This window comes from Dromaius novaehollandiae, chromosome 2, assembly GCF_036370855.1.
Source record: "Dromaius novaehollandiae isolate bDroNov1 chromosome 2, bDroNov1.hap1, whole genome shotgun sequence".
Lineage (NCBI taxonomy): Eukaryota > Metazoa > Chordata > Aves > Casuariiformes > Dromaiidae > Dromaius > Dromaius novaehollandiae.
Window position 1 is genome coordinate 138,945,019 of NC_088099.1, and position 14,219 is coordinate 138,959,237.

At 38.6% G+C, this 14,219-nt stretch overlaps 1 protein-coding gene across 8 annotated transcripts in view; it reads right to left on the reverse strand.

Annotated features, from left to right (window-relative positions):
* The window catches only part of SPIDR (scaffold protein involved in DNA repair), a 211,514-nt gene that overhangs the window by 129,579 nt on the left and 67,716 nt on the right, over nucleotides 1–14,219 (reverse strand). For all 8 annotated transcript variants that reach the window (XM_026102983.2, XM_026102980.2, XM_026102982.2 and 5 more), the window contains one exon: nucleotides 12,863–12,963. In XM_026102983.2, the coding sequence (XP_025958768.2) occupies nucleotides 12,863–12,963 (101 nt within the window). The remainder of the gene's footprint in view (nucleotides 1–12,862; nucleotides 12,964–14,219) is intronic.

Genomic DNA, 14,219 nt, shown 5'->3' on the forward strand with positions numbered 1-14,219 from the left:
TCTGGCATGCATAAACAAATTCTCCCAACCACAAAAATTCTCAGCCTTCAAAGCAACTGAACATTTACCTCTCCCCTCTAGACATACAGTTTGGATTTTCATCCACTTTAAAAAACAAGTCAAAAAAAAATCAACTTCAATTCTGAAACACACTTCTCAACAGTTTAAAATATATATATATGGGGGGGAGACACACACACACACACACACACAGAGCTTGAGAGAGGCTGTTCCTCACTTTTGAGCTATGCATTTTTTCTGTATAAAATTTCACAACAATTCTTACTGGTCAGCACCATATATTCTGGTCAGTTGATGAAGCACCTTGAAGAAATGACTGTAAAACAGAACAATGGCCTGATAATGTTTTTCTTTAAAATGCAAAATTGTGAAAAAGCTAAAAATTGGGGTAAATGAAGAATTACATTTATATGAAGGCTTCTAAAAGACACTGGAGAGAAAACCCTACCAACGCACCAGATTCTCTTGTAATCTGGTCTTAAAGCTGCCCCAAACACTGGGAGTTGATACTAAATGGAGCAGAATGCTTCTACCAGTAAAAGCAGCACAGTTTCAACAACTATCCAAGTCTAAAACTTGGCGCACATACACATTCTACAGAACCACAATCTATTTGTTTATTTAGATGCACCGAGATAGTTTAATTTAATTACTCAGAAATTATTATTACTGCTGATGATAGAATGCTTTCTCAAACAATATGAAAAAGCACTTTGGATTTCTGGCATGCGATGAAACACCAAAGTTCAGAACATAGCTTTATTTTTAATTCATTTGGCTCTTGCATTGTTATGCCAGTCAAGAATAAATCAAACATATGTGGCTGCACATAGAAGGGAGAATTTGTGGGTGAGGAGATAGGCTGGATCACTGCAATTTCTACAGCTTTCACAGAAGTTTGCTTGTTTGTTCATTCCTGTGAAGAGGTTACTTTAAGGTTTTGCAATGTTCTCTCTCACCCTTGGATAATTCACAGAAGTTCTTGCTTGGTTGCTGAGGTCTTCATTCACTTCATTTCATCTGCAAAGCAAAACTATAGCCTAAGAAAAGCAAGCCTTCAAATGTGAAAATTTCATGGAAATAGCCACTAATTTTAACCAAGGAAGAATACCTTACAGCAATACATATGAAAGCCTGAATATAAATGATAAAAAAAGGATCAAGCAATAACTGTGGTGCACAATTTCATAATTGGCTTAGCCAATCTAAGAACATGTTGCTCCTAAATAGGACAATCCTGCCTATCCCTATGCTGCATATTCCTATTATGTCCCATTCTACTGTCTAAAGCCCTCACAAATTTCTTTCTTCAGGGTTAGTTTTTAAAGAAATCAATGAGCTAATCTAGCTAACTGCAAAGGCACCAAAGCACAAGAGCAGACACTAGCAAGAGGAAGGAACAAATGACAAAAGGTGGACCAAGAGAGGACTGCTCTTTTCAACGACAGCCCAACCAGACTCTATTAAGCCAGTTTCAAAACTCTACTTGAGACAGCGCATTTGCAAAACTGTGATTCAATTACTTTTTTTCCCTTATGGTGCCCAGGTTGGATTGTCCTCAGGAAGCTCCTTCAGCTCCCAGGAAGGACAGGCAAGACGAAGAGAAGTCACTGAACACAGATACTAGTTGTTAAAGGTGTATGGCCTAAAGGTACATTTCATACCATAAGCATACTTATGCTCCAAAACTCTTGGCCAGAGTCATCTTCTATGTGTTTTGAGCCTCATAATATCCATCATGGATGCACACCACACTGAGGTGATGAAAACATGGCCCAGAGCATATCTAGTGCTATCTTTCAACCGCAGAATCTAGGCAATAACACTATATACAGGAGGTACTCTGAGAAAGACAAAAGGAATAAGAACTGCAAATACCAATGGACCACTCATTTCAAAGTACTTTAGCTTACTAACTTGTAGGTAACCTTTCCTCTACCATTGAATGACAAGTCCCCACATATACTCACAGACAGTGAGCATATAATTGTCTGGATGCATTTAGGAATCTTTCACTCAAACAGCAATTTGAGGACTGCTAACGAAGTTCTGGCTTTGGTGCCAGGCGCCTTTGCAACAGTGCAAAGCTTGAGGAAGATGAAGATGGAAATCTAGGTAACTGCCTGACCAGCATCAGATGTGGGCACATTTCTAAGCAAAGCCCTGGCACAGAGTCTGAGGTCCTGGCAGCAGAGGGCTGCTGCAGCTTGGCTGTTCTGGAACACACCCTGGCATGGACAGCTGCCCCTTTCAGCACCTTCCAACAGAGAGAGTTCACACAGAGACAGCTGGAAAGTCCCAGAAAATATCCCTTGACACACAGAGACTCAAAGATCATTTGAAGGATCTGCTCCCAAGAATATACAAAGAGAATGCTTATTCACAACAGGGGCATAAAATATGGTTTCAATCCCTGACACACAAGGCTTGGGAGGCAGAGAATGGAGAGCGAAGGGCACTGAAAATCTTCTGATTGAAAGTGAACTTTGGAGAGGAATTTGGGACTCACAACATGCATCCTCTAAAAGGAGGGGAAATAAGCTATCAAGGCTTGTATCCCTTCTTTGCTCCTGACAGAACTTTCAGTAAGAAGAAACACCTTCACCGCAAGATGCCCTAATGAGCTGACTACTAGCGATTCCAAAGGCTGGTCCCCAGGAGGGCTGGAGTACAAACACTCAGGTACCAGTCAGGAGCTGGGTCAGTTTCCACCCATAAAGGTCACATCAACCCCTTGCAGAACACTTTGCTGTGGTAAGCACTAACTACTAGAAGATGACAGACAGAAATCATGTCTAGATGGACTGTGATCAAACACATGAATTTCTCCAGTACTAAAAAGTGGTCCAGAACAACTGGAACCAATAGGAGAGGCTGACTGGTGCGAGCAACCAGACATTTAACCAGGTGAGCATGTCTGGTGGAGCCTTTCTACTACTGACAAGAAGTTCCCTCACTGCCCAGGCAAGAGATGAGAACCACTGACGGGAGCCATCCAGTATTGCTGCCATGAGAGGACTGGACAGGCAGACTCAGCACAGCCAAGCTCTCCATCAGCAAGCACAGGAGGAAGTGCTGTGTGCTCAGGCACCTCAAAGACAGATGAAAAAATCCTGAGCCAAATCTAGGCAAATGAGACATCAGCAGCTCACTGTCACTTTTACCAGAACCTTTGAAATCACAGGGAAAGGTCTTTTTAGCAACAGTAATAACAGAACAAATCTGACAAAGATCTTGGGCACCATTCCTGACAAAGAAAGTCTGACATGTCACAATTATGTGATCAAAGCAGGTCTGTATTCTATGTGTGGGTTCAAAACAAAAACAAAAAAATCCAGTAACTTTTTGGTAGGAAAAAAATAAAAAAGTGTTCAAAACTACTAAACACATAGACACTATTTCTGGTTCGGAAAGTCCTTGAGCCAGAGCTTTTTGGAAGCTGGGAGAATATTCCAGGGAAATGTCATTATATGTTAGTTCTGTTACAACTTTTCCTAGGTATTCTAGTAGCTCTCATCACTGCCAGAAACAGGATCCTAAGCTAGACGGACTTTTGGTCCAACCATCTAGCATGTCTGATCTTCCCAGTCAATTATTTAATTCCACATGACCTCTGGGACGTTGGTCTCTCTCTCTAATTTGCAACCCAGACAAAAAAGCTCAGTTCTTCAACTAAGATACTTTGACTGTGTGGGAGATGAATAAGGAAATCTCGTACTTAATGCACCAATCAATTCCCCTAGTCAATTCTTTTAATTTCTGTTTATTATTTCAGCACATGGAGTGATGCTGCCCTTCATTATGTAGTATGACTCCAAAATTCACGTGTTGACACAGTACTTTGCAGTTGTTCCACATTACCTTGGATTCCAGGAGCAAAACGTTTCCTGTTCCTCTGGAGATTATGGACCCTGAAATCTTGAGCCTTTTAAAAACTTCCACACAGCTCTGGAGTTTCTGACAGTGTAGAGGACTTTCTCCATCTTCAGACCTAACAAAGAGGCTCCACAGCAGATGCCTGTATTTAAGGCACAGAGCCACATCAATACTGAACGGTACATAGTCCTGAAGGATGCATTGGCCATGCCAAAGGCAGTCTAGGAGCAAAGGATGAAAGCCAGTCTATCCTTTAACTCTGAACAACCAAAAAGCAATTTGGAAAGAAGAAAAGAAAAAACACTGAGGTATACAATCTTATAAAAATGTTTGAACATCCTGGTTTCAATCCCTGAAATATAACTCTCAAGTTTGCTCTAGTAACTCCATAACTACCAACGAGGAAGGCAACAGAAGAAGAAATACAGAAACAATGATCTCTTGGGGACTGGATAATTCCTGTTTTTCTTGCTACACTGTGACAGGAAGCTGAACGCACTGCAAGCACAGGATCCATGGGACTTGAAACAATGCAAGGCGATGCATCAGATACCAAGATAACATTAAGACTCCATGCAGGTTTCACCTCACTCCAGTGAATTCTGCTGAAACGCTACTGTTCAAGTGCTCAAAAAGAGCACCAGTAGTCTTGAATAGAAAGACCTCACAGGGACCAAACTCTCTTTAGAATAGAACGAAGCACTCCGGTAGTGGAATAGTCCCTACAAGACCTACAAGACGAGGAAAAATACTTCAGGACAAAGTGGAGTATGCAACACCCCCCAGGTCCTGAAGAGAAAGATGTGATTGGGGGGGGGGGGAGGGGGGTAATTTACCACATCCTGCATGGTTGAAGTGTGTTACCTGGGATACCAAATGCCTCTCTGTGCAGCTTAGCTCAAGCTGGTTATGGATCTGAGAAAAATGAAGTAGATAGAGGTTCCAACACTAGACGTTCTTCATAAGTGATGGCACCACGTCCTGCTGTGAATGCTCATAGAGAAATGCTGCCTCTCTAGGTACAAGGAAAGAAGGACTCTTGTCTCCACAGAAGTAAAGGTACTGACCTTTGCCTGCATCTATGCATTTGGCAGTGACAAGAAGCAGTAGTTAAAAAACAAAAAAAAAAACAAAAAAAACCATCCCACCACACAACTACCTGCATCAAAGAGGAGAAAAGTTGGAGCATTGCTGAATTCCCATTCCAGAGCTCTGAATGAAGAGAGACAGGCTACCCCTGTTAACTCCAAGAAAACTGAGGAAGAAATACTTATGATCACAACTGTCTCGGGGTCCTTTTCTTAACCTCAATCACTGGGACTAGCACTGGGAAACCACGCTCAAGGACTTCAGGGAGCCAAAGCTGCTGCTAGTAGCCAGCAGGCAGCAGCAAGATCAGATCAAAGGCAAGCAGACTCTATAATGTATTTCAGTGATTACTTCTGAAGTTTGGATTCTCCCTTCTTCTGTAAGAATTTAAAAATCTTGCAATGGCCAGGGAATGCATCCCACCCAGAACTCTGAAAGATGTGACATGCTCACCTTCAGACTGAATATAACAATCATACATGACACCAGGTAAAAATAAACGTTGAGAGAGGCCACAGTACCAGTGGTGAAAACGGTGAATTATAAGCACACAGTACAGAACTTACAAGCAAGGAAGAAAACTGAAGTTAGAAAAATGCCAAGCAGTGTACAGCTCTGCTCCACTGAGCATTTTGAAAAATAAACAAATAAATATGCCCATGTGTGGGCATGCACAAGAACAGGGTGGAAACTATTATTACTGTAATAGAAAGTCTCCAATAGTAAAGAGCATGTACACCTACCAGTAAAAATGTATGGGTACTATCATGCAAAGAGAGAATGACAAAATAACAGTCACAGAAAGGAATGCTTTGCAAACTCTCCTCATGCACAAGAGTTACACCAGTTCGTAAGTCGTAGGGATGAAAGAAATCAAGTAAGGAGGGTAAGACACAAAAGGAAGAATACCTCAACATGTTCCTTCTAAGTCAATAAAAATAATACTCATGCAAGTACAGAGTCTTCCCAAAAATCAAGACAAACTCTTATGAAAACCCAAGGGATTGGGAGGAGGATGAGATTTCTTTAAGTCATGATATTCTTTGAAAAAACCACTGACAAATATTTGTTTTGTGCAAAGGCAGTCAGGACAACCTGTATTTGTTCTTACCAGCTAGACAGTCACAATGCATGATTCTTGATCTTAATGGTATCCAAATGATATGGGAGAAGGACAGATGCTTCTAAGAAAAGTTACTGTTACTTTTGCTCAAAGTAACTATCAAATACAGAAATCATATATACGAACTGCAGTTTAGAAGCAAATTTGTACTGTACCTGACATATACTTAGTTGACTTCTAAAAAATATGCCTGAAAGAAGTTAAATGACACTTTTAGTTAAATGGCAAATTCTTTAGAAATTTGAACTACATGAAATACATGTGTTAGACTCTCAAAGTTCTACTAGTCCTAGCTAAAAGCTCTCATAAAATAACATTTCCCATTGAAAGTACAAAGAACCTCGTGCAATTCATTTTGTGAACTATACTAAAAGTTTATTTCTGCATTTGACTCTGATGTATTGATCAGGTATACAACACAGAAGTATAAAGTAAACAAAGAAAACCCCCATTATACCTTGTTTAATAAAGCAAGCTAGCAACTTTCAAATTTGTCCCTCAGTTATTTTTTCAACAGCTTTATTTTATCCCAAAGTCCCAACTGTCTTATGTGGGTTCCAAAACTGTGCAGTACTAGACACCTCCTGGAACAGCACTTACTATCTGCAGTCAAATAGTAGCCAATTACTTTCATTCTCAAGTGTAAAAAATATAAAATGTCAAATGACTAGCATAAAACAAAAGAAAAGTGGGCTTTTTTTTGCTTGGCACCCTATTTTTGTTCTGCCTTTTCCCTCATGTAAAAGATTCTAGGTACAGGTATAACAAACTCAGCAGCTAGATATATACCAAGCTGATCCTTCCAGTCCAAAGTCAATGTTTAAAACCAGAAGGCAGCATGGAGATTCTGACACTTTCACAGCCTGTACAAACACATCTGGTTGCTATTCTGATCTATACATATTGTTATTCTTCCTGGGCTGGTAACTTCTGAATCCATTCAAAAAGATTTTTCTCAAAAATAAACTAAGTCTTGCAGTCATGATGGCTGCTTGCCACATCTATATTCATTTAAAAGAGGCTGCTGAATTTGGACCTACTTTAAACATTATACATTCTTTATAAGAACATATGTAAGCTACTTAAAGTGACTGTGTATGCCATTACTGTTTCTCACAAGAAAACAAAAACAATACAAGAATTCTTGTTTGAAAAGACAGGCTTACATTTGATTTCCCCCCCTCCATGCTGTAACAAGTTCAGACATTTGGCTAGCAAAAAAATGACAAACAGAAATTTGGCCACTTGCCATTTCTCTAATTTATAGTATTAACTCTTAAATAACATACAAAACAAACTATGAAATAAGTATAAACTATAAAAAAAAAAACTTGTGAAACTATATGAAACTATAAAAACTTATGCAACTTATGAAACTATAAAAAAAACTTATGAAATAAGAACTAAGATAATATGCAATAGCTAGCAAAGCTCAGACTTTTATATGTATAGAAGAATTTTGCAAGGTGAGCTGGAAGGATGTTAAGGACTATCCTTTTTTTCTTCATCCACACAGATAAATTTGTGCATGTCTCATCTCATACAAGCTGCTAAAATCCTTTCTTCACCCTCATCTTAACCAGTCACTGAAACTGGAAGGGGGGAAGTCATTGTTTATGTCCTCTTTTGCAAGCCTTTCGGCCTTCCTGAAAATGTGCTGTTACGCGTGTAACCCTGTCCTCATCTTCAAGGCTCTTTGGGGCTTTGCCCTCCTCCCTTCATCTGTTCACTTGCTTCAGTAACTTGAAGAATTGTTGCCCTTTGAAGGCCATCTCCGCGAAGGGGGAAGGGGAAGTTTGGAAGTGAACATCAATGTCTTGGGTTTATTATCAATTTATTGCTCAAATTCATTTATAATCCAAACACTAAATGTTCATTCTGAATCTTAATCTCACCCCAACCCATGTGTCTTAAAGGCACTGATACTGTACAAATCGAGTCAGGTATACCAAATATCCCGTAGCAGATTAAAAATGCTAAAGAATACTTAAAATACAGAACTATATTAAAGAACTGTCATAATAATAACTGCAAGAAAAACAAACTACAGAAAATAAAATGTACCAAAAGTACAATTTCATTAGTTCCTTTCAAAAAGAATCTGCACCAGTTTGCTCCAAATATTTTGTGTATCCTCTCCTATAGACAGGAGAGTTGTCTGATGTAACTTAGAAGAGCACTGTTTTTCACTTCTGCATCGTGCAATCCCCACATAACCAGCAGATGTTGACAGGAAAAAGGTTATTCTTTTTCTTTTGCTCTTTTTTTCCCCTCCCTCTCAACTGTCCAGATCTCCTCTTTGCCCAAACAGGAAACTTCACAGGGAAGTTACAGCACTGAATAGAAAAAAAAAAAGTTTGCAAATGGTCTAAAAGCCCTTGCACACAGTACTCTAACCATCTGTTTGACTGATCACAGTTACTGTTATGGGGACTGTACATCTTTCAGCCTCCCCTTTACATCTTGTGAGGAAAAAAATTGTTCTGGACTTGTGGAGAAGATCCTGACATCAGTCTCTGTTAGATTTGGACCCCAGTGACCATCAAACTAACACTGTGAAGCGTGGCCAAGCTCTAGTGTCCTCTCTTTTCAGGCCTTTAGCTGACAGGGCTAGCCAGGGTGCGCGCAGGGTGCACACAACTGTCAGCTTGGCTACCAAAGTGGAATTGCCAACCAGGAAGAACGCAACTAAGTTGAATTGCTATACGTTGTTTTCTCTGCTTTATGACATCCCCAACTCTGTATTTGTTTACAGTTTCAGGAGGATCACCATCACTCTCTCTCACCTTACAAAACACACAGTCCTAGTTAATGTCTACCCAACCTGGGGACAGGCTGACGAATGTAACATTGCAAAACTTTCCAATGGAGAAAGCACAGATTATTCTTATGTCCTATGCTCAAAATGTTCTTATATGTTTTATGTCCACATGTTCTTATGTCCTATGGAATGATTTAGACAAAGTGAGACCCCTGTGTAATGTATAATAACGAGAAAACGCTTGCTGAAAGGAGGCGCTATTTTCTGAGGCAGTGATTCATCCCAGTGACCAAGAGGCAGCCAAACCACAATGGTTACTTACACAAAGAGGTCAGGAGAGCAAACAGAAAGGAATTATTAAAAAACAAAGCCAAAAAGTTTTTTTGGAAAACATGGACACTGATACAATATAAAAACAAACAACAGCAAAATAAAAGCATAAAATTCTGTAACATGAAATGCCTACTGGGGGAAACGGCCCACGCTTCTGGACACATTTTTTTCTTAAATCTCAAATGGAAGCAGGGCTTCAAATTGATCTCATTGGAAACTACTCCCCTTTGCCTTATCACTGAACTGGTTTGCATGTCAATGGAATATGCAAAGTGATTTGACAGCTCTCCCAGCAACTAAATTACTTCAATCCCTCCACATTGATCTTTGAGCTCATTTGTGTCTTCTGTGTCTGTCACTTGGTAAATTCTGTTGCCAAAGTCAGAAGCAATCCTGGAAATAGCGTGGATTAGAAATATTAATTAGCAAAACTGAGGGAAACAAAATCCCAGAAGGATCTCCAATCCATGAGAGACACTTAGTATGAAACTAAAAAGATGAAAACTACAAGTGGTTTACTTTTGCTGCACACAGTGCAGGCAATTGTAAATTTATCTAGTTACATTACTAAAATTTCAGCCATCCAGGCTGATATTTTCCAAACCAGACACCAATTTTATTTGGGTGACATACAACTGTTTCGCCATTCTAAGAACAAAACCACAAAAAATAAGTTTTGCCCTAGACTAAAAAAAAACCCCCCAAATATTATTATAGCTATTATACCGATAATTGTACCACTTTCATGCTTTGGAATAAGGATTGAGAATGGAAAGTGACATTTAGGTTGTGATGTTAAATTATAGTCTTGAATTAAGGCATGCTCAATGTCTTTCAGGAATTTAGTTATAAGCGTTAGCAAACGTTCACAGGACAAATGAAACAGTAATTTTTCCTGAAGACTTAAAACTTGCCCAAGTTCTCATAGATTTTCGTCATGATAGCAAAAGGCATATCCCAGAAACAGCTCATCTTCTGACAAAACTAAATTGTCTTGAAAACACTCACCAAAATTTTTAAAGCATACTTTAAAATAAAGCAAAGTATTTTCCCATTGCCTTTTTCTCATAAAATACTCAGCAATTCTGACTCATTTCTTGAAAGAAAAAAAACGAACCAAAGAAAGGAATTCAGCCAGAGGCAGATACTTAGCATGGAATATTTCAGCGTAAGAGTTAAAGTCTAACAAACTGCTCATCCGCCAAATACAAGTTTTCGTAATAACACATATGATGCTATGACAAAAAGAATATTACCAGTGTTTCATATCCGTTACTACACAGAATATTAAAACTTTTAATGGAACCAAAATTTCATACAAATTTCTGTTCCATAATTCAGAAAAAGCAAGAGGATATCCTCATATGACATAAGAATGATGAAGTAATCTCCTACACATTAGTAACTTACGAAGAGAATAAATAACATGCAGAAGCCACGATCAGTTTTAAGTTAGCATGCCTACATAATTTTCCACAGAACAGTTCTGAAAAGAGTAGTCTAAAGACGTTTCTGGTTCCCTGATGTTACTTTCTAGCGAGTCTTCAAATACCAGGGAAATTCCAAAAGACTGAAAGAATGATGACAGTGTGATTCAGGAAGGGCAAATAAAGTGACCTAGAAAAATAAAGACCAGCTAGCTTGACATCAGATCTAGGCAAAGTGATTGGAAAAATAAGTAAAGAATTAAGGACAGAAATGTAAGCAGTGTCAGTCCACAAGTGCCACTTAATGAACACACAGCATGGAAGCGACCAAAGAATGTAAGCCCTCTAATGTCCCTGTGAGAAACTGTGAAACCAGTTTTAGTCAAAAATTTGGGTTCAACTCCTTTAGAATTAGTAAGGACTTAAAACTGTACAATATTCTAACGAAAAACAGCCATTTTCATTATCGATAAGGTACCCTCTTTAAATGGAGTGCAAAAAATATTTCAGAGAATGAACTTTCTGAACTCCAGTTAGAGCTCTTCAGCAGTATAGAATCATCACTGAATCAGAACAGTTCCCGCTGTATTTGGAAGTAAACACATTATCAAAAGGTTTCATCAATTACTTAAAAACAAATTCAAAAAAACTAGTACCAAAAACATTGTGGATACCACAAATTGAAGCAGATTTGTGACTAAAATGGGACAGACCAAACAAGATCAGAACTGCCTAGTTAACTGGACATGCTTAAATGAAACAGACCCAAATACAGCACTTCATACTTCCCTATGTTTCAGTACAAGAAACACAAGCCCTAACTGAAAAGCGGGGAATTGGATCTCAGAAATCAGCAGCTACAGAAGCTACGGAATTGCACTGGACAATCAGTTCAACATGAGCTCCCAGCATCACACTGTGACCAACAGCAAATCAAACCCAAACATCTATTACAGGCCTTCAACGTAACAGAGGCTGAGTAGCGAACAGGACCTGGGTGTTGCGTTTGATGAGACTAAGACAGGAAGAATGCACAGAGTGCTGCTGTCCCTGTTTTTAAAATAATGTTGAGAGGTTTGAGGAGGAGCAATAAAAAGCCATGCAAATTACTTGAAGGCTGGAGAAAATACTTTAGAGAGACTTAAAGAGCTCAATCTGTTTAGTTTATGAAAATGAAGATTGTGAGGCAGCATGATGATACTCTGTAAGTGCCAGAGAGGGGAAACGCCACATACTAAAGACCTCTTTAATCTAATGGAGAAAGGCTTTACAAGAAACCAAAGATGGGAGCTGAAGCCAGATAAATTCAGATTTGGAAAAAAAAAACCACTTTTTAAATTTGTGAGTGGAATTAAGGACAAACTCAAGGCAAGTAATAGATTCCCTTTTGCCGGATGTTTTTAAATTAAGACCAGAGGGCTTTCTGAAAAATTAATGCAAGTTAATATGTGCTCAGAAATAATTATTGGGCTTAATACAGAATAAATGCTTGAAATTTCATGGCCTACAGTCATACCCACAAGTAGATTGAAAAAAAAAAAAAAAAAAAAAAGCTGTTTCTTTAGCCTTAAACTCTATGACTCTATTCTCTCTCAAGAAATCTCACAGAAGGGTGGTGCTATCAGTAACTCATAACAAATTACCAGATCCCCCTACCCCTTCATTTTGACTGAAGAGCCCACTCTACTTAGTCTTCCCACTTATTTCACAGTCATGTTCTATTTGTGCATGTTTGCTGTCATCCACAATTTCAGCACTTATCCATGAATATGGCTGACTTCAAACTAAAGATATATCAACAAATTAAGAGAAAAAAGTGGTTACAGAGAAGCAACAAGGAACAAAAAGCTGTCTACACACCCAAACCCACATTCTCCCATAAAATAAACCTTGAATTGACCTACAAGCTGCTGGAAGGACCATTTCCCCAAGTGATGCAGGAAATCCAGGAGCTCTTAAGAGTTTAGACCAAGGCTATTTAAAAAAAGTTCTTCGTCCCTTATATTCAAATGCTTTGATGATGGGGACATTACAAATCATCTTATTTAGCTGAAATGAGATATAAGTGCTGAAAATAATCAATAGAACATGAACTCCATGTTAGGCAACAGACAGAGAATACAAACTTTAATTGCACTGTGCATATGTGCATACATATGGAGTATATACTTTCAGTATCAGTAGTGAAAATTATATGCTTTCACATAATAGTATACGTAAAATACTTCTTACCTGGTGGGATTTCAGCCTCTGAAATACACTGATGTCTCCAAAAGCTTATGGCAGACCTTTCTCTGTTCTGCAGTCGACATAACCTCTCAGCTAGCCCTCCTCTGCAGAGAATAAAGGAATGTTCAATTTTGCCAAGAATCAGTATTCAGTTTTGCCAACTGACAAGCCATACGACAGATGGAATATGTATGCTTTTACCCTTAGAGACAGAAACATAGGGTAAAATTACATTTTACAGATTAGTTCACCTAATTTAGATTTTTCAATGGATATACACCCAATAAAACATACACTCAGGCACAATACACAAAATAAAACATTTTCATTATCTGGGTATTCAAAACCTCAATTTTTCAGTCCTGTCTCCTACACAGGGATTTTAAGGAAAGCTTCCCAAATTTTCTCTGTACTTATCCACATATCCTGATAGATACTAAAAACAATTCTGAATTTAAAACAAACACCCTAAATGGTTCAGTACAACCACCAGTTATAACAGATTGGTTTTTTTCCCCCCAGATTTGTTTGTCTGTTGGCAAGGAGTGATCACAAAAATATTCTTTTACCCATACTTGACCCTATGATTCATTTCACAAGCTGGGTCAAGTGTGCAATTTCAGAGTTCTGAACATTCTCCAAGACTGAATTAATTCAGCATTCCCAAGGTGAGGTGGAGAGGAGTGGCATCTAAAGCATATACACTTAAGGTAACACTGAAGCAGTTCCTACCCCTGAATTCAAATCTAGAAGACCTCAGTTTCCTACTGGGAGAACAAAAAGACTACTATATTGGAAGCTGTATTGGGGCTATTCCAAAGAGCTTTGGACTGCCTTGGGAGTATCTGAATATTTTTCTTGGGCTTCAAAGAAGTTAGTTGCATAAGAAAAACCCTACCTTATTCTTTCCTTATAGTGCAAGTTTTCTCCACAATACCCTACCTTATTCCTTCCTTATAGTGCAAGTTTTCTCCACAATAAGAACAATCCAATAGATCAATAAATATCCAATATATCAATAAAGTCAGATTTGTTTTGGGGTGAACTTAGCTTAAGAATCAACAGAGACAGCATAAGAAGACTTTATGATTATTTGTGCATATGAATGGTATTTTTCAGAAAAAGCAAATAGCTTGGTATAGCTAACATTGCAAATGCAAAACTGGGAAGACTCGCACCTGTGGAAACCAAGAAGGAGCTAAAAAGGCTAAGCAGCACTTCTGGTAGGCCATAAAAATCTTTCTTTGGTTAGTAATTACTAACAGTGACTTCACTTGCAGACAAGCCAACAGGTTACAAAAAAATGAATCACCAGTCTCAGCTGAATTTCTAATGAAGTACAGATTTGCAAAATCGTAAC